Here is a 17,440-nt window from a genome sequence, read left to right on the forward strand (position 1 = left end):
TTATAATAACAGTAGTAATTCTTAATAGTAGTAAAACTTTATAGGGTGTTACTGTAGCCCATGATAGTGGCATTCTGTATTGTGGCCAATATCTCTTCACCTTGTTCATAGCATATGAAGTGATTTACCATCTATGTCTGGTGTAGTGGGTGTTCCAGCCTGTTTGATTGTCAGAAGCATGCACAGGGTCTCAATTGGCTGTAAACCCATCCGATCATATGTTAATGCTCAAAATTGAATGTGAGTTGAGCAACACAGCTGTGGCACCATCTGCTCGTTTCCTAGGAAATGGATGCAAGCAAGTGTTTGCTGTGGACCAGGTAAGTACAGAAAGGGAGATGGGAAGGTGCTTTTAGGTTTAGGTAGGGAGACAGGGAGTGGAGTGAGGACTAAAATATTATGGAGTGGGACAGGGATTTTAGCCTTAGGGAGCAATAGAAATATTAGGATTAGGGAGGGGGCAGGGAGTTTGTTTTACAGAACAGTGGGGGCTTTAGGATTGGGGATGGGGATTTTAGTTTTAGAGAGAGATCATGGACCAGAGGGGAAGGGGATTTTAGGTTTAGGGAGTGATAAAAACATTAGGTTTATGGAGGGGGGGATTTAGGTTTACTGAGCTATAGTGAGCAGGCGGTATGAGGGAATTTAGGTTTAGGGAGTGATCTGGAATGGGTGAGGAAGTGTTATATAGGCTTAAGAAGCAATTGGGACTTCAGGGTTAGGGAGGAGAATATGGATTTTAGGATTGGGGGTCTTCATTTATGACATGGTTTATGATGATGATTATTTATGTGTGTGATTGCTCATTTTATTTGTTTTGTTGAGTGCACTTATTTTTATTTGTAAACAGCTTTTGCAAAGCACTGTAATAAACATGATTTTTATTCTGTAACAAGTCTGTACCTGAAGAACACTGTGTGTTGTGTGTTGATGTGTGTGTGTGTGTGTGTGTGTCACATCTTTCAACTTTTGGTTCCAGAGTTATGGACAAAAAATAGTTAGGGAAAAGCTCCATATTAAGAGAACTCCAAAAACCAAAACAAACCACAAACAGAACCAGTCCTGCAAAACAAATCCAAAGACCACACTATAGCAGTGTATTTTTTAACGCTTTCATCCACTTTTTATTATGTGAACTTCTTCAGAAAAAACAGTTTACCCTACCCAAACTTCCTTTTATATCTTGTCTCTAATAACATACAGGAAATGACATCAAACAAATTTAAACTGAAAATTTACATAAATAAATACATCTGTGTATCTTTGGTTTTATAAAATACATTTTTTTCTATTTTTCTTTGTAGTTAAAAAATTGTTTTGTATAAATGAATATGTAAAATATGTACATATGAGTTTACCTATATAATAAAAAACATTTCAAATGTATCGATTCATTTAATCCGGGTACACTATCTGCACCTAAATACAACTGCCAAAATGCTTCTTTGCACTCTAAAATGTTGTTAAGATCACCTTCAAACAAAACCTTGTCCACCTTCTCTAAGACAAGGAATACAAATTTTTTTGAAATCAGGACAAATGAGTGCATGTCTAGCAAGAGAATTTGTTTTATCTTTCTTTTTAATAGCCAAATTATGCTCATATATCCTGCGTTTTAAACTTCTTACAGTTTTTCCGATGTAATAACATTCGCAGGACATACATGTATACAACATATTCACTATTGCAATTGTAATAGTTGTTTGCCCAAAATGTTTTGTTTGGGTGACTGAGTGAGGGCTAAATTATTATGGAGTGGGACAGGGATTTTAGCCTTAGGGAGCAATAGAAATATTAGGGTTAGGGAGGGGACAGGGAGTTTGTTTTACAGAACAATGGGGGCTTTAGGATTGGGGATGGGTATTTTAGATTTAGAGAGAGATCATGGACCAGAGGGGAAGGGGATTTTAGGTTTAGGGAGTGATAAAAACATTAGGTTTAGGGGAGGGGGTGGAAAATTTAGGTTTACTGAGCTATAGTGATCAGGCGGTATAAGGGAATTTAAGTTTAGGGAGTGATCTGGAATGGGTGGGGAAGTGTTATATAGGCTTAAGAAGCAATTGGGACTTTAGGGTTAGAGAGGAGAATACGGATTTTAGGGTTAGGGATCTTCATCTATGACATGGTTTATGATGATGATTATTTATGAGTGTGTGATTGCTCATTTTATTTGTTTTGTTGAGTGCACTAATTTTTGTTTGTAAACAGCGTTTGCAAAGCACTGTAATAAACATGATTTTTATTTTATAACAAGTCTATACCTGACACTGCGGTGGTGGTGCTGCGGTAGCATTGTCGTCTCACAGCAAGACGTTCGATTCTTAGCTAGAGCTTCTTCTGTGTGGAGACATGCGTGAATGGGCGTACCTTCGTTGAAGGTTGTGCATCAGGGCTGGCAAACTCGGCACGTAAAAATCTACTGCCAATCATTAGCGGACCGGAGGTCCGCTGTGGCGACCCCTAACCGGGAAAAGCCAAAAGACACAAACAAACAAGTCTGTACCTAAAGAGCACTGTGTGTGTGTGTGTGTCACATCTTTCAACTTTTGGTTCCAGAGTTATGGACATAAAATAGTTAGGGAAAAGCTCCATATTAGTTACTCTTACTGGTACTATTAACTCCAAATTTAGGAGGGATGGAACAAAAGTCTGAGAACAAATTAAATGTGTTCCCCAAAATTCAGGAGCATAGCTCTCAACCTGCTAAGAGGCCAATGTGGAACACAGACTATAGCAAATGTGTGACAAACAGCCCAAATGTGGAACACCTTATTTTCACACTGGGCAAAAAGCATACCTTGACTATGCCCTTTCAATCAAAATATATGCATGCGCACACACACACACACACACACACACACACAGACACACACACTCACCCTTGCCATAACTCTTAACTGCCCAGAATTTTGCAGAAGGCCCACATTTCTGCCTCATATTTTTGGTCTATTCCTCATAAAATATGAAGTTTTCTGGCAAATCACAGAGGAATGAAATAATAAGGTAATGACAGAAATTTGAGTTTCAGACATCATATTCTTCAGAACATGTATTGTAACACAAAGGCTGTTATGCCAGCAGCTTTCTAACTTTATAAGAGCAATATTTAAAACTGGTTAATTTTTAAGGCCTTTAATTAAGGCTATGTCCAGATTTCTTGTGCTAAGAGGTTGAGAGCTATGACACTCACTCTCTCTCTCATACACACACACACACACACTCACCCCTTGTGATACCTCTCAACTGCCCAGAATTTTGCAGAATGACCAAATGTTTGCCTTATATTTTTGGTCTGTTCAAATCACAGAGGAATGAAATAAGATAAAGGCAGAAATAAATTTGTGTGTCAGACTTCATAGCCATTCAGATCAGGTATGGTAACACAAAAACTATTATTCAAGCAACTTGCTAAGTTTATAGGAGCAATATCTAAAAATTGTCCGTAATTTTGTGGCTTTATCACTACATCTGGCTATTGGTTTTGTCTATTTCTTACACTAGGAGGTTGAGAGGTATGCATTTAAAGAGAGGGGAAAAATATAATAGAAGGCAAACAGTACCAAAGTAAATAACTGCAATACCGAGAGTTAAAAGGAATCCTTTTAACTGCTGTTATTGCAGGTATTTACTTTGGTACTGTGTTGCTTCTATTTTATTTTTTCTCCCTCTTTTTAAATGCAGTTTTCCACAACCACCCCTGGTACACGAATGGTCACGTATTTGGGAGCTCTCATTGGCTCCCTTTCTCAGGAACAGTTATTTGGTTTTTATGCTGCAATGGTGTTTGGCTGTAATTGCAGAATATGAGCCAATCAGAAACTGTGTAGCATAGCCAACACTGTTCAATATGGAACAGCGGAGTAGCTATTTGATAGGTTTGTATACCGTAATGCTGATTGGCAGTAATTGCAGTATATAAACCAATCAAAAGCTGTGTAGCAGAGACAAAGCTGTTCGATTCAGAACAGTGGGTTCGCTTATGGTCAAATGCGGACCATTCTGCATAATCTGGAGCACTTGGCTGCTCACTTCAGGAGGGATGAGAGGTTTGTGTGGACATGTATATTGTACCTTTATGGTTTATAACTGGAAGTGGAGTACATTTCAGTTTTAATAAATAAATTAAATACATGTGTATGTACACACACACACACACACACACACACACACACACACACACACACACACACACACACACACAAACAAATTAAATATTTAGTAGCAAGGCTTCAGTAAAAAGATGGATGAGGGTTACTAAGGGCATTTAGTACCTTCACAGAAACCCAGCTGTGAATCCTCCCCTGCCCCACTGGTTGCCTTTTTCTGTTATAACTGGTAGTAATGGTAGATGCAAGTTCAAATGATGTGCTAATAGCTTATACTTGTATTTTACATGGACCAATCTGCATGCATTTAAGTATCATCACTTGTGAATATTCTTCTCTCTCATTTAATGGGATTGTTTACTACAGCTGTGGTCTATACTGACACAAATTTGGGTATGAAGATGATTTGTGATTAAATGGTTTAGATCTAAACTGGCTGAAAAAAATGTATTATGAACTACAGCTGACCTGTGTAATGCATTTTTGTTTTTGTTTGTTTGATGTATGTTAACCAGGAAGTGCACAACATATAATCCAATTAGTAGTTTTCCCTGCTGGTAGACATAGTTGTTGTCTTTCGGCTTTTCCCAGTTAGGGTTCGCCACAGCGGAACTCCGGTCCGTTAATGATTGGCAGTAGATTTTGACGTTCAACCTTCAATGAAGGCACGCCCACTTACGCATGTCTTTCGAACACCCACCCAACCGCGGGGAGGACATGCAGACTACACACAGAAGGCACTCCCCGCACTCCAGCCGACAATCGAACTGGAGAACCTCTTGCTGTGAGGCACCACTGCGGAAGTTGCTGGTAGACATAGTAACATCAGAAAAATGAAAGTCTGATTTCATCCACAAAAGACTGAAAGAAAAGAATGCATGTTTTTCTTTTAGGAGGGGCAAACAACCAATTTTCAAAAAATGGATTTAGGTTCATAGGTAGGTACTAGGCTATCTGCCCGAGGGCATTTATAAGCCTAGCCAGAGTGTATCGGCTTTCGCCGCCCCATTGATTAATTAACTGAGCCTCTGTCAAGCAGAGCCAATGAAGTGATCCCAGGGGTGTACTTTCTGTTACCCATCCACTCATCAAGGCTTCTCTTGAAGAGTGTTAGTGAGGGGCTTTGCCTAATGTAGTTAGGAATTTTGTTCCAAAGCATGGGGAGTCTCTGTGACAGGAATCTATCCCTCCAGCATGTTCTATTTATTGTTGTGGCGAGGCTTAACTCACTAGAGCGCATGGCTCGCAGTGACTTGGATTTCTTTAGGTGGAGTATGTCCATCAATTCTGAGTTGGACATGGATTTGTAAGTCAGGCAGAGATCACCTCTGAGTAAGTGATATGCCACTGAGTACAGCCAGAGTTTTTTCAATCGGGCTGCATAGGACATATGTTTGAGGTCAGTAATCCTCTTGGTGAGGTGCTTTTGTGGTCTTTCAAGCTGTTGGAAATGTCTTGTGAGGTACATCCCAAATGGGGCATTGTACTTTATGATGGGTCTGATGAGTGACGAGTAGAGGGGCACTATAACCTCTTTATTTCTAGATGCGAACCCCTTAGTAATTAGATGGGCCACATAGAAGGATATCCTAACTACTTTGGCAATATGATTGTCAAAGGAGAGATTACTATCTACCTGGGTCCCCGGATCTCTTATTACCTCTTCTGTATTAAGGGGGCTGCCACCTATGTGGTAATTTGTGGGTGTTTTGTTTTTCCCAAACGGGATGACTATACATTTTTTGGCATTTAGCTTAAGGCCATGACTTTGACACCAGGTGTCTGTCTCAGTAAGGCCTTTTTGGAGGATGCCTGTGTCAGCCGGAGAGTCAGTTATGGCCCCCAGTTTTCAGTCATCGGCGAACTTGGTTAGCCATAGTCCTCCTGTGTTTGCCTGTACTTCTGAGAAATATATGCCGAACAGTAGGGGTCCCAGAACTGAGCCTTGCGGGACACCACTTGTGACTGGTTTAGAGTCAGACCTGGAGCTGTTTTCACCTGTGCTTCTGTGATTTTCGGGACACTACACTTTTCTGGTATTGTTGTGGGCCCTTTTGAAGGTGAGAGGGAGGTGAAGTTTGCACTGACTCTATCTGCCAGTATGTTGGCAATATCAGTAGGTTCAGTATATTTTGTGCTATTTTGCACTATCTCAGAGCATATCTGCGAGTTGCCACTTAGATTCTTGACATAGCTAAAGAAGGCTTTGTGGTTATCTTTCGAATCCTTGGCTATTTTTCTTTCAAAGTTAGCCTTGGATGATTTTATGAAGGGCTTTAGTTTCTTACTGATACTGATCAGGGATGTCTTTCCTTCTTGGGATTTGCTTTTTTTCTGAACTAGTTTCCTCCTTTTGTTGTATAACATGTTTATGGCAGTGGTCCACCAGACTGGTTTCCTTCTCTTAGGGAGTGAGTCTTGGTTTTGCTAGGGATGGCACGATCCATGCATCCTTGTAAGTGCTCATAGAGTGCAATTGTAAAGGATTCTGCATCTTGGGCAGTGTTATCCTTTAGCGTGGGGGCTGTGAAACTTACCACCTCTGCCTTAAGTAAGGTGAAGTTTGCTTTAGAAAAGTTTTTCACTGTGGTTTCCTTGGTTGGGGGTGGTGGGGGGGGGTGTGGACATCCAGGGTGATTAGTTTATGGTCTGATCTAACCAGTGATGGGTTGACCTCCGGTACGGAGCACCTGTCACCCATGTTGGTGATGACCAGGTCCAATATGTTGTGGCCTCTGGTAGGGGAGTTTACCAGCTGATCCAGGGCATATGAGTTGATAAATTCCAGGAAGCACTGAGCCTGGGAATTTGTACTCAAGTAGTTTTCCCAGTTAATGGTAGGGTAATTGAAATCTCCCAAGATCAGGGTGTTCAGTAGGACCTTTATGTTTTCCAGTGTCTCCAGAAAGGCAGAGTGGTGGTCCTGGGTCATGGAGGGTGATCTGTAGCAGGCCACAATTTGCATTGCAGATTTGCCCAATGTTAGTTGCACATGGATGATCTCAGAGGCACCATGCTGCGCCACTAACCTGGAGGTGTGGGTATCCTTGATGAATATGGATACACCCCCTCCTTTTGTGTTTCGGTCCGTGTTCTGTGGCCGAAATGTGTGGTATGAGTTGTAGCCCAGTAGTGCTGGAGTGCTCTCTGGAGCCTTGAACCAGGTTTCAGTTACTGCACAGATGTCGATGTTCTCCATACTTAGGAGTGCTTTGAGTGCATGCATTTTGAGATTTAAACTCCTGGCGTTGAGTAGCATAACCCTCAGTTTTTTACTTGTGCCTTTTACGGAGGTGGGTTTGAATTTTGAGCCTTGCCTAAAAAAGGCACTATGGGGACAGCAAGAGCCTTGGCCAGTATTCGAAAGCCAAGGGGTGACAGGTGCAAGCCGTCTCTTGTGAAGCAATGCAGCTTGTCGAGCATGTCATCCCAGGCTGACAGACACTGGATCCCCTTTGAATGACACCAGAAGCTTAGCCAATTGTTGAAATTGATAATTTTTTCTTTATACTGAGGTATCATTCTTGGTGAGGGCAGGATGCTACTCAGGGTCAGGGTCATACCCGCCTGGGCTACATGATCAGAGAGCTCTTCCATGTCTCTTTTCATGTAGTCCAGGGAGGTACGGCTCAGGTCGTTCACACCAAGATGAACAATGACAGAGTAATATTTGTACTTGTTCTGGAGTGACCTGAGTGCTTGTATTATGTGGCAGATTCTGGCTCCCGACAGGCAGCTAACAGTAACCCTCTCCTTGTCCAGCCTATTGAGTGGGGCATCAGTGTGCCTGACTATTGAGTCATCTATTACTAGTGTGTTAGGTATGTTATTTTGCCTTAAGGGCTGTGATTGTGCGGCACATTGATTTTGTGTTTTATGTGTTGTCTGGTTTGTGATGAGAGGTGCAGGTTTTATGGGTGTCTGCTTTGGAGCTCTCTGATGCTTTTGCAAGTTTTTATTTAGAGCCTCCGAGTATGATTTTTGTGTATTTATGTGTATTTTTTGCCAGTGCTGGTTTAGTAGGTCTATATGAGGCTGGAGGTGTGGTGTAAGTGTTAACCTTCTCCTCATGACTGTCTGTTCCAGTCTTTGGTGGAGATACCTTAGCCTCCAGTTTGGCTGTATAATTGCATCTCTCACATGTGTTACTGTTTTGTGGTAGGAGGAGAGGGCTGTCTGTGTACATGAGGCAGTTGTAACATTGCCTCAGGATACCCAGATTCACCAGCTGGACTGGAGAGTACACCTGAAGTTGCCCTTTGGTCATGCCTGAATAGTAGGGTGAGCTGCTTAGTCACTTGGTTGGTGAGGGGTGGATAAAGAGCATTGCCCTGCTGGGCAGTCAAGTGTCAGGGTATATTAGAGCTTGCTATTAGGTCTGAGCAAGTGCTGGATTGTAGGATGCTTTTTGAGTGCTTAGGTTGAGAGTTAGACTAGTTTCAAGTGAAAAACTGAAGAGGAGATTTAGTGGAGCCGGGAATAATTTAACCCTAGCTAACTGGTGCTGCCTGGTGCACAACCATGCAACGCGTTTTTTAAACTACTAACTTCTGGGCTGGAACCACTCCTCCAGGGACAGATGGCTGCTCAAAGTTCCCCTCTCTCACAGGTGAACAGAGAAACTTCCCTCTATCCAAGTAAGGTATGGGCAACTCAGAAACTTGTAACACAGCCCTGAATTCAGCACTGGACTATACTAGCTTAGAAAGGTGGGAAACAAGAAATTTATTTATTTATTTTGAAAAGATAAGGCAAAAACAGTAAACAGTACACTTAAAAGAGCTTTAAACGACTACAAGTGATCAGAAAAGGCTATCACACTTTAGTGTGTAGCCTACAACAGTTAATTTATTTAAACAAAAAACAACTTTTTAAAAGTGCAGGCAGTCAAATAAGTACAATATGTGAAAAAAAAACAAGCTTTTATATCACAATAAGTGCTGGAAAATCAGCGTTTAGGCGGAAAACAGTTAAGTACAGCAAGAAAATACAGAAAACTGATACTCAATCATTCCAAAGTCTCTTATATCAGTTTAAGGCTTTCTAGTGCTTTCCAGTAGGTTAGTTACAGGAAAGATGGGAAACAAGCGCAGATGTGGTCTTTTAAACCAGAAAGTTGAAAGAGATGGACAACTTCCCGAATGGTCAATAAACTACAATTCCTGGGCCAAGAACCACTCCTCTTGTGGTAGACAGGCTACCTAGTACTTACCACTCCCACTGATAAGCTAGAAGGCTGCACTCCAACACAAAGGCTTGGGGAGCTCAGAAGCTTACAAACAGTCCTGGATACAGCAAATCTGCACCTAGACTAGGCTAGTAACAGGAAAGGTGGGAAACAGCGCAAGTGCGGCTTTTAAACCAGAAAGTTGAAAGAGATGGGAAAAACTGCCCAAACGGCCAGTAGCTACAATTTCTGGGCCAGGAACCACTCCTCTTGTGGTAGATAGGCTACCTAATGCATAACACTCCCACTGATAAGCTAGAAGGCTTCCCTCCAACACAGAAAGGCTTGGGGTTGCTCAGAAGCTTACAAAGAGTCCTGGATACAGCAAATCTGTACCTGGACTAGACTAGTTACAGAAAAGGTGGGGAACAAGCGCAAACACAGGCTTTTAAGCCAGCAAGTTGAAAAAGATGGAAAACTGTCTAAACGGCCAATAAACTACAATTTATGGGCCAAAACCCACTCTTCCCATGGTAAATAGGCTACCTGATGCTTACCACTCCCACTGATAAGCTAGAAGGCTTCCCTCCAACACAGAAAGGCTTGGGGGGGGGGGGCTCAGAAGCTTACAAAGAGTCCTGGATACAGCAAATCTGTACCTGGACTAGACTAGTAACAGGAAAGGCAGGAAACAAGCACAAACACAGGCTTTTGAATCAGAAGGTTGAAAGAGATGGAAGAGCTTCCCAAACGGCCAATAAACTATAATTTCTGGGCCAGAAACCTCTTCTCCTGTGGTAGATAGGCTACCTAGTGCTTACCACTTCCACTGATAAGCTAGAAGGCTTCCCTCCAACACAGAAAGACTTGGGGGGCTCAGGAGCTTACAAACAGTCCTGGATACAACAAGTCTGTATCTGGACTAGATAAGTTACAGGAAAGGCAGGAAATAAGCTAGGAATTTTTTTTTTTACAGAAAAGCAGCTAAAACAGCAATAAATACAATTCAAATGCAGTGCAGCCTAGCACACGTATATCAATATTATGGCAAATACAGTTTAATTAAATGCAATTAAATTAACAAATGACTAAAAAACAAGTGCAGAAGGCATTAAATTAGAATGCTACTAACAAGCAGTAATAAGTGCAGAGTAAGAACAACTGAACAGATAGCCTGCAGAACAGTAACTAAGACAGTTACAGTAAGGGCAGCTGAAAAAAAAAAAAAAAAAAATATATATATATATATATATATATATATATATTTTTTTTTTTTTTTTTGAGGGAGGGAACACAGCAGGATTAAGAGGCTACAGGGATTGTCCTTCTCAATTGCTCTCTTTGTACACAGTAGGAGTGCCTATGATCTCACTGCACTCAGTTGACTGAGGGAATGAGCTAGGCCCAGAAGGAGTATCCAAATACAAACTTACAAGAGGGGCGGGCAGTTTCAAAGCCACCAAGATTAACACCAAGACAAGAACAGGGAGGGTGAGTGGGAGAAACGGTGAAGACACAAGAGACAGAAACAGAAACAATACAGCACCACTATAAATAATAGGCAAGTATATAAAGTGGCAAATATGTACTTATCAGTTTGAAAAATATGTACTTATCAGTTTGAAATAGATTCCAGCTCTGTACAGCAAGTCTATCAGCTTCCCAACAGTTCACCAAAATGCAATCTGTATTGGAATTACAATGAAATACACCTCAAGCAATGACTAACAGCTAGGTTGTGGGCTGGCTCAACAACCCCCTCCCAGAAACTAGCCTGAGCTACCCTGAGAAAAAAACACAGTGGAGACACAAGAGACAGAAACAGAAACAATACAGCACCACTATAAATAATAGGCAAGTGTATAAAGTGGCAAATATGTACTTAGTTTGAAATAGAATCCAACTCTGCACAGCAAGTCTATCAGCTTTCCAACAGTTCACCAAAATGCAATCTGTTTTATTGGTTTTATTTATTTTTTGACATTTGATTACCCAACTGGGTAGAAGCCCATTTTCAGCAGAGACTCGGAGAAAAAAGCTCCAAATTATTACAAAACGTTTTAAGAACAGTAATTTTACCGTCTTCAAAATACAACAAAACATCTGCAGTTTAAATAATGGTAACAAATTAGTGATCTAAAAATATTGGTTAAGAATCGATACAAATTATGACAATCATCTAATATTTAGAGATATTTTAGACAATTTCTAGAGAAATTAAAAGTAAGCTAGTCTAATACAAACAGGAATTGCAATATGAAGCGAGGTAAAACAGTCTTATAGTATATTTAGAGAGAAAGTCAGGGGAAGAAAAGTTGAAAGAAGTAAGTGAAGAAGGGAGAGTAAGGAGGTATAAGGAATAAAATTAATTCTGTCCTGAATTCTTACAGTTATCCAAACTGGTTTTTAAAGGTTGTGAGAGAAAGTACTTTGCTTGATATGTAAAGTCACCCTATTTTACAAATGTGGAGTGTATTGAATAAGATACTTGTCATGCCATCCGGTATTGTTGATGTGATAGCACATGTTTACAACTAGTTTTATTGTGATGAAGATGTTAGAGTGCTGGGTCATTCATACTATGGGAACTTTTGTGGACATGACCCTGTCAGGGATTTGTAGGACATTTTCTAGAGGGACAGGTCTATTATTTTATCAGAGTAGTTAGGGGTACTGAAACCTGACATGTTTTTTGTTAAGGAAACATTAAATTGAGTTGCTTTCAGTACTTTGTGAGATGTGTGCCAATGGGGGATGGTTTTTGATGGGCCTAATAAAGCATTTGTCTTCTCATTTTATTGTGAACTGGTGTTTTGTCAGCTTTTAGCATTGAAACTTGGAAACAACTTATTTCTTCCTTGAAAGGAAATAAAAACATAGCATTGAATTTATTTTCTGTGTGCATAATTTTTGTTCATGCCAGCAATGGATCAAAGGTTTGGGGAAAAAAGCTCTAAAATGCTCCCCAAAGCATCTGTAAACTCTATGGCTTCTGGGTGCCTAACAACCTCACCCCAGCCACCAACTTAATTTAGTTATTACAGGGTAGTTTGGTCAGTTAGGACATGTTGAAAGGATGCAGGAAAAAGCAAAGTTGAAGAGCAAGACTGACTGCCTTTCCTTTATCATGGTTTTCATTCGTGCCATCACTGGATGCAAAGGATTTAGTCCTGGCACACCAGTTGTAATTTTTTGCTTTCAGAAGTGGCATGTGTGACTTCTAGCCACATAGGTTCATTCAGATAACCAGTTAACTATCCGCTGTACTACATAATGATTTATATTCATATTTACAAGTCTGTCTTTAATACCTGTATAGGCAATAATGTCAAAAGCCTTAGCAGGGTCTATATATGTTGTATGCATTGCAACAAATGCTTTGGTTACTTTTTCAAATAAATTAGGGTTTAAATGGCAGGATTTTCTTTTAACAAATCAAAACTGATGGGGCACCATATTTAAGAGATTTTCAACATCCAGATTGAGAAGTTCTGAGATAATGTATTTATAGCTTTACATTTTAGGTTAGTGAGTCTAATGGGTCGGTGATTTCCAGGGTCTGTGGTTGGGCTGTCCTTGTGTAACAGCATTGCAAAAAGAAATTAATGAGTTTAAAGGTCAGGACTTTCTTCTGACAAATCAAAACGGATGGGGCTCCACAGTTAAGAGAGTTTCAACATCCAGATTGAGGAGGTTTCAGATAATGTATTTATAGCTTTATGTTTGAGGCTAGTGAGTCTAATGACTTGTTTTGCAGAGTCTGTGGTTGGGCTGTCCCTATGTAACAGCATTGCAATGACTGTTTTTCAGGCATGTTGACTGCAACCAATGAAGAGGCTTAGATTATTGAGTTCATTGCCACTGTTATAACTGTACTTATGTGGATATTGGAATATTTGACTTGTTGTCTTGTACAAGAACACATTACTGCAATCAGTTTTTGGTAGCTTCATTCATCTGCATCTTTCAAAGCCTGTAGCTCTGTACATATATTTAATTTCCCCTGCTTTGAGAGGCAACCATATAAACATCATAATAAACCTTGTCTGGAAAGGATAGCTGCTTGCATTGTATAAACCATGCAGGAAAATGCCCCTGACCTCACTATTAAATAGTATAACTGGCAAAAACTTACTGGGGCTGTATATCCTATGTACAAAAATACAATCTGTTCACACACAAGGACTTCACATCCTACTTAAATCTGCCCATTACAGTATCTCTTAGGTAATGTACAGTTCATTGTGAATTGGTATACAACTTCTACATGCATCCTATTAGACCAGCCTTTTGGTATCTCATGTATTCTTGCATTCCACCACAGTTTTGTGTTTCACTGCATCCTGTGTAAAGTCATCCACACATTTGTAACTTAGGGATTCCTCACACCATCTCTGGGCCATCCTGCCTTTATCTTATGCTTGTACATTATTGTTCCGTACAATACCTGAAGCTTTTTTTTAAGCTGCAGGCTGTCTTTTAGGAGCATAATCATAGTATCATAGTAGAAAACTAGGCTAACTACTCTAAAGGGCGTTTTTAAGCCTAGCTATGCTATCAGTTAATATTAGACAGGCGTTGGCCCAGTAAGGATATACATAGTGTCTGGTTACAGTCATGTGGGTGTCCTCATCAGATGACAGTGCCATCAGCACCAGATGTACAATATTGGAACTGCATGATCATGACTGCCCCATGATTTGTGGGATGATCATTGAGACTATGTCAGCTATGGTAGCCCTGTCATTGCATTACACGCACATTACTTTGTAGCAAGGATGATGTGCCACCATCTGACCTTGACCTGGTTTCCCTGTGTGGCCTACTCATAGCCTATAGCTGTGCCTAGGTATGTTGATAGCCAATGATGATTATATGTGACAGATATGAGTGTCTCTGCCCTGCAGTCTGGATATTTAGCTGCCACTAAACTTTCTTCATACATGAGCATGTACTTATGGTCTTTGCCCAGATACAAGGGGCCAACCATACTCAACAGCTGCACAGTAGCCAAGCAGTAGTTTTCGCTATAACATCTGGTGGAGCTACTCTCTAGTGATGGCAAAGTTCACAAATATATGTTCAGTGATGGCACCATGGATACAACCTGTGATGTACCTGCACTGCAACCTTTGCTGGTTAAATTTATGGGTCTATAGTTACCCAGGTTTGTTGCCGAGCCACCCTTATGGAGGAAGATAACAGTCACTGTTTTCCATTCAGTGGGGGCAAAGCCAGTACTCAGGCTATGATTGAGTAGGGTGCCTAATGGAGTAGCTAGCTCTTGTTTTAGAACATTAAGAATGCAGCATGTAATGCCATCTGATTCCATGGAGACTGGGTTCTTAGCCTTGATGACTTGCTCTTTGGAGCTGCAGGGAGGAAGATATGGTTTGTGGTATGCTTGGGGGGACAGAGGGTGAAATGTTCGCCAAGCCCTTCCGCTAGCAGGTTTGCAATTTCCATAGGGTCAATTTGTGTGTGATACTATTCACAATTAGTTCAGCACACATCTGAGCCCTACATTTTAGATTGCTGACGTATCTGAAGAAAGCCTTATGGGTATCCTTGGCTATGGTTGTTAAATTTTTCTCATAGTTGCTCTTTGAAGATTTTATCAGTTGTCTTATTTGCTTCTTTATGCTGAGGAGGGTGCTCTTCCAGTTCTGGGATCTCACTTTTGTATTTAAAGACAGCAGCTTCTTTCACTTATTGTATAATCTATTAATGCTAGACGTCCACCAGGATGGTTTGTTTTTTTCTTGAGGATCTTGTTTTAATTAGTTAGGCATGGCTGTGTCTGTACATTTGTGGAGATATTTATACAGGGCATCAGTGTATACCTTAGTATAGCCGTCAACACCATCTGTGGAAACTGGAGCTTGGAAGTCGACTATACCACCCCTTAGGAGGATATAGTTAGCTTTGATGAAATTTTTTTAGCCTGACTTCTTCTTTGGAAAGTTCTGGTGCTATTGCTACTTCAAAAGTGACTGATTTATAGTTGGATTTAACCAGTGTGGGCCCTACACTTGAGGCTTTGTATCGGTCACTCATATTTGTGAGGACCAGGTCAAGAATATTGGAGCCCCTTCTGGGGTGGTGCACTATTTGTTACAGGACATTTGAGTTGAAGTACAAGAACTTTTGTGTGAGTGATTTTGGGATTGTGTAAGTTTCCCAGTTAATGGAGGGGATAGTAGCAATCTCCCATGACTAGGGTGTTAGGTTGTACTTTAATTGTCCCAAGAAAGTCTAAATAAGTTGTGTGGGCATCTTGATTCATGGTAGGGGGATCTTAACTGACAGTGACATGAAGGTAGGGACTTACCCACTGCAATCTGGATTTGAGTAACTCCATAGAATTATCTTGTCTAACCAGTCTAGAGGCGTAATTATCTTTAGTGAAGATAGATACTCCTCCTCCTTTGATTTTCACACCTTCAATTTGTGGTCTGAAAGAGTGGAAGACTGGGGTACTTTCTGTGGCCTTGAACCAGGTTTCTGTAACTGTACAGATGTCAACATCTTCCATGGAGAGGAGTACTTCCAAAGAGTGTAGTTTCTGATTTAAGTTTCTAGCATTTAGAAACATGACCCTTAGTTTCTTTGTGTTTACTATTTTATAATAAAAATTGAACTGTAAAATACCTACTACAAAATAATAAAATACAAAACAGTAGGTAGTCCACGGTTGAGCTAAAATGGAATATCCTTTATTGAAACACACAAACAAGTGAACCTAGTTGAGTATAATGAAAAGCATCAAAACATTCATTATTTATATATAATCAGGTTATTTGGAGCAAAGGAACTCAATACAGGTGGTTTATAGGGTAAGCTGCAATGACTGTGAAGCATTTTATGTGGGGAAAATGCTCAACTGACTTAAAAGAAGGATTTCTGGCCATCTTTCCAAAATTAGAGCTAACTGCAAGAATAATGCACTGGCTCTGCAGCTTCACAAAAGACACACTGGCTTTAAATTTCAAATTATTGATCATGTGGACCTTTTGGAACTGGAAGAAGGCATCTCCTAATATGTTAGAAAAATGTGAACTACTGTGGCAGCTGAAACTGAACTGTTTTAGAAAACCAGGGCTTAATTATGATTGCTCCATAAAAAGCATACTAGAACTCAGAAAATCGCCCCACTGTTTAAAAGACTATTAAAAGTCTGACATGGGACTGATTAATGCTGACATTACACGCTAATATTATTAAAAACAAATATCAAAGATTATACATATTTTACAATGAAAATAACTTACATTGGTGCTGTTTTCTGATAGTTTAAATGAGCAAAAGTGCACTCGAGAGTAAATGCTTTCTTAGATGCCACACTTCAACAGATTCCTAGGGCCTTAATGCTTTATTTTTATTTTTTAACATGTTTCACTGTATTTCCACCTTGGCAGTTATAGCTATGGTTTTCAGCCTACTTAAGTGTTCACTTGTAGATTTATGCATGTGTTCATTCATATTATATGTTTTTTTTACACACAAACCTGATGAAGTATTTATGTGGTATGAAATCGGTCTTTGTTAAAAGTGCTTTAGTTTATATGTATTAATATTTATTCTGATAGATGTCTAGTGGTAGATCCTTTTGTTAATTAGTCCTTTTGTTAGTGAGTTAGTTTCTTAATAAAGTTTGGATTAGTAGGTTAGTCTATAAAGTGTTAATAAGTTGTTCTTATATTATATATTTTAATTTGTCTTTAGCTTTTTAGTTTCAGTTCTAAGGTAGCACAGTTTTGGTTTACACTATGGTGTTAAGGGGGAAGGGGGACTTGGTTAAAGGAATAAGTTTAATGCTTTTATTGTTCTTAAAAGACAACAATGCAATTCTGTTATTAAATGCTCAACCTCTCTGTCCTTTTTCTCCCTATTTACAGCCTATGCTATGAATGAATAACAATACAGGATTTAAAATATTTTAAATTGACTGTTTCCATTAGAACAGTACCTTTCTGTAATGTGGTGGTTTCACTTTCAAAAAAAACTTTTATCCCACCCTGGAAAAGGTTGCTGCAGTCTCCAATTCATTGATGCCATCAAGGCCAATGAATACAGGTAGTTTTCTGACCAATTCCCTCCCCAAACTGACATCACCACAACTGCCCTAAAAACCCACCCATGCTGTGATGTCACAGCTCCCTGGTCC

The 17,440-nt window shown here is 40.0% G+C and overlaps 1 protein-coding gene across 1 annotated transcript in view; it reads left to right on the top strand.

The window, feature by feature from the left end:
• Positions 1 to 218: 218 nt before the first annotated feature.
• Positions 219 to 17,440, top strand: part of ADCY1 (adenylate cyclase 1) — a 1,911,278-nt gene continuing 1,894,056 nt past the window's right edge. Inside the window, exon 1 of the mRNA XM_044065602.1 lies at positions 219 to 320. Coding sequence (XP_043921537.1) covers positions 219 to 320 — 102 coding nt within the window. The remainder of the gene's footprint in view (positions 321 to 17,440) is intronic.

The sequence above is a fragment of the Protopterus annectens genome, chromosome 3.part0 (genome assembly GCF_019279795.1).
Source record: "Protopterus annectens isolate FY-2018-M chromosome 3.part0, PAN1.0, whole genome shotgun sequence".
Taxonomy (NCBI): domain Eukaryota; kingdom Metazoa; phylum Chordata; order Ceratodontiformes; family Protopteridae; genus Protopterus; species Protopterus annectens.